A 4,040-nucleotide genomic window follows, 5' to 3' on the forward strand; every position below is an offset into this window, starting at 1 on the left:
TGTATAATAGTATATATATATATATATATATATATATGTATGTATATATATATATGTATGTATATATATATTATATATATGTATATATATGTGTATATATATGTATATATATTTTAAACGTTTCAACTTTGAAGTGGAACATTTCGATTTTTAATTCCGCTCCGAGTATTGAGTTTTAAAGCACATATATGTTCAGGACACTAAAACAAACTTATTCTGTAAGTTTCAGAAAAATCTAAAGAATGGATTTTGTCGAAGAAGACGTCCTTAATAGAGCGTGTTAGAATTATCGATATGACCATATCGATTATAATATAATTATAATATAATTGTAACATATAATGCATAATGCATAATGATCATCCACTCCAATCTTTCTTGTAAAGTACAGATACCAACAATCTAGAGATATATAGAACGAAGTCGATATCGGTTATCAGATATCAGCATCGAGGAATTAGCGGAGGATATGCTATGAAAGTTGTAGTTTTGCGCCAGATCGGAAAGGGAAGTCTATGGATGAAGTAACAATGGCGCAGTAATTTAATACCTTTAATATAGCCACAACGTAATTTAGTATCGTTACAAACAGGACGCAGGGGATATTGATTTTTTTTTATCGTATACTGAATATTGTGTGGTGTGTTTCCGATACGGAATAGCGCTCCTATGAAATCTTCGAGTCGTGCTTGGTCGACTGGGCGAAATTCGCTATTATTTAGCTCCATTTGTTTTCCGCAACGTTCAAATAATGAGTCTATTCCCCGTGCACTTATCTCCACCGCGCCCTATCCGGTAATGTTCACCATAACATCATCCATGAGTTCCTTTTTCGGAAGCTTCACTGTCTGCACCCTATCGTTAAATACGATTTCGCCGTCGATCTGAAATGAAATTTCCAGAGTGTGTGAGAACTACCGATGTTGTTATTGTCAGCTGGCGCAGAGTCGTTAACGAGCAAAAACAGAGAGATCGGGGCGAGGAAGCAAAAGAGAAGAAGAAAGAGATAAAGGTCGATGTTACCTCGAGAAGGATGATATCGTAATCGATTGTCAGGAAATTGTAGGCGGGATGTTGAACGATCTTTTTACTGGATAAAAGGTGCCCCTCCCCCCCCCCTCGTATTTGTCGTTACTTCCTGCGTGAAGTCTGTAAACGCTCGCCGACAAACTGGAACAGAATGTATATGCTGGTATATGAAAATATCATGATAATATAAGCACTATACAGTTACACTATATAATTAAAATTTACAGATCATTTATGAGAAGATGCTCTACTAGATAAGCGATTTCATAAACGTGCCTACAATTTTCCACAAGACTCTTTTCTGTCTGTATTTTAAATTTTCGATACTTACTAACTATTTGTGTTTGTTAAATTCAATGTTGACCATTTCTGAATAAGTCAACAAGTCACAAGTATTTGACTTTTTTCTATATAACTAAATTTCTTCAACTTATTACTGGATCTTTGTGATACTTAATTAATTAATTATGTACTTCATTTCATTTTCTGACGGTTTTCATCATCATACACGTGCTTTATGAAGTGTATGAATTTTAGTGTTAGCAATAAATTTTATTTGATATACTGAGGATGGTCCAGAACGAGAATCGAAACATTTATATTTTTATATGGGAATATATGACCTAATTCTTTTTTTTGTGTTGTCTGTTATAGGTACTTTATATTATATTGGCTACTTATAGGAACTTTATATTCTTTGCATTTATATAGGTACTTACAGGTACTTTATATTCTTTTGATTTATATTTTTTAGAGCCTAAATTTATTCCTATTGTACAAATTTTCAACTTGTATAATTTTAATACGACGATTCGGGACGTGAATTTGAAGCGGTGGAACTTCTACTTTAAATAATAATTATTCTGCTACAGATAGGAGTTATATTCAGTTTATAAAAGCGTAAAATGAATTGTAGAATTTCCCAGGATTCCCAGGAAAGATTTCTCTGTTTCTGAGTTTTAACTAATCGCACCGGCTCATTATCAGAGCCATATTTACCTTCTTCCTAATTAGGCATTCGCGAATTGGATACTCAAAAACAGACACGCTTGAAAAATTGCATTATTATGGAAATTTATGATAAAGTTTATAATTTTATTTTCCTCTATCCGAATTTGTATACTGTTGAAATATGCAAGAAGAAAGTAAATACGTCCTGCGATAATAATGCTGCGATTATATTTGGCACTTAATGAGGAGTATTAAATTAGTTGGAAGACGTTTCAAAGATAAGGATAAATGTAATTAGCTTATGTCTTATGAAGATTTAGGATTTGCCTTATAATGAGATAATGTGATATCTAAGGGGGAAAGAAATATATATGTATATATACATATATATATATACCTGACGTAATGAGCTACCGTGACAATCCATTTATTGCTGATGATGACGGCTCCACAAGCGTGCCACGAACCTCGCTGGAGGCTCAATTGATAAGGATGCTGCTTTATGTCAGTTACCATACCTCTTGTGATTCGAGGGTCAAGAAGGATAGCCGGTCGCACCAGGAAGGATGCTGTAATATTAAATCTGATGGTGGAATTTGTCTTAGGTCACGCCTCAGCAAAAAAGTTGACCTCACAATGCGGTGAATACATAAATCACGCGAAGATTTGGTTGACTTTATTACACGTGACTGTATAGCCTCTTAAACTTTCCTCTCCGGAACGCGTTGGATAATAAAAAATACGGCTAAAGAAGTTCCGTTATAACTTGTACTGATTTGATTTTATCGTGTTTTATTATTCATTGAGAGTTCTAAATGTCAGATAAGTTATGTTGTTTACGTTGTGAAGCTTAACTCTTTCTAATATAAATCTAATTTATTTAATTATGTAAATTTACAATTTATAATATATAATATACAGGTAATCCTATTTTAATTAATATAAATCAATTTTCTTTGAAATGATTGATAATACAATACAAAAAAATGTTTTAGATAATAGTGGAACAGTTTTGACATATTGAACACATTTTGTCATGTTTTTTCTGGATCTAATAAAAAAGATATGATCATCTCCACTTTTTTTTAAATGTGAGTGATCTTTATATTTTTTTAACGCATTCGCCTAGATAAAAAAATATAACCAAAATACGTTTCTTCTCTCTCAAAATGGTTTTTTCTTGAAACTATTCGACAAAAAGAACATATTTTTAACATAAACAAACTCATTTTTGTCATTTTCATTTTACCATTAAAAAAATCATTCTTTTTGAATTGTAACAATTTTGATAATTTTTTAAAAATCTATTCTTTTTTAGTTATGATGATTTTGACAACTTTTTTATGAAGTTAGTTCCTTTTATTAATTTACTTTTAATGATTTATAGTTCTATAGGGTAATGTTTATCTAACTCATTCATAATAATAACTTAAAAGTTACGTTCTTTAAGTTATTAAAATATATTAAATATATTAAAATAAAGAAGCGATATATGATTTGTAAATTTATTTTAATATACATAAATTGTAAGATTAGAATTTTTTTCAAAATAATGTGAAAGTGACTCTCGAGAATGTACAATAAAATACAAAAGAGCTAATGAGAGTTTCTGGTGTGGTAAATAAAACAGTACGTATAATTCAAAATCATTATAGGTAATATCAATATTTTTTTTCACTCACTGACTTCCGGCAAGTAGAAAGTAAGAAATAAAATTTTGTAACATCTTATTAACATACATGTACTAGTAAGTTATACTCATTGGCTTTTATATTGCAGTCTCACATCTAGCGAAAACTTCTTATTTTATGTCGACGCAAAACGCATTTTATTCGAGCGTTGCTCGTGAAACAACATAATTGTTAAAGAATGTCATGCAGGAACATAGATAACGAAATATTCTCTTCATAAAAGCATAGCATATCTCTATATTATTGTAATACAAGAAACACTCATATTTGCTATAGTAATAATTTAGGCGATAAGATATTTTTGTGTATACATATAATATATTCTATGTGTATATATATATATATATATATATATATATATATATATAT

General features: G+C 30.3%; 1 protein-coding gene across 1 annotated transcript in view; it reads right to left on the reverse strand.

The window, feature by feature from the left end:
- The window catches only part of LOC105625773 (trypsin-4-like), a 12,987-nt gene extending 10,491 nt beyond the window's left edge, over positions 1-2,496 (reverse strand). The window contains exon 1 of the mRNA XM_012207091.1: positions 2,378-2,496. Coding sequence (XP_012062481.1) covers positions 2,378-2,496 — 119 coding nt within the window. The remainder of the gene's footprint in view (positions 1-2,377) is intronic.
- Positions 2,497-4,040: the final 1,544 nt, after the last annotated feature.

This window comes from Atta cephalotes (assembly GCF_000143395.1).
Source record: "Atta cephalotes unplaced genomic scaffold scaffold00003, whole genome shotgun sequence".
Classification (NCBI taxonomy): Eukaryota; Metazoa; Arthropoda; class Insecta; order Hymenoptera; family Formicidae; genus Atta; species Atta cephalotes.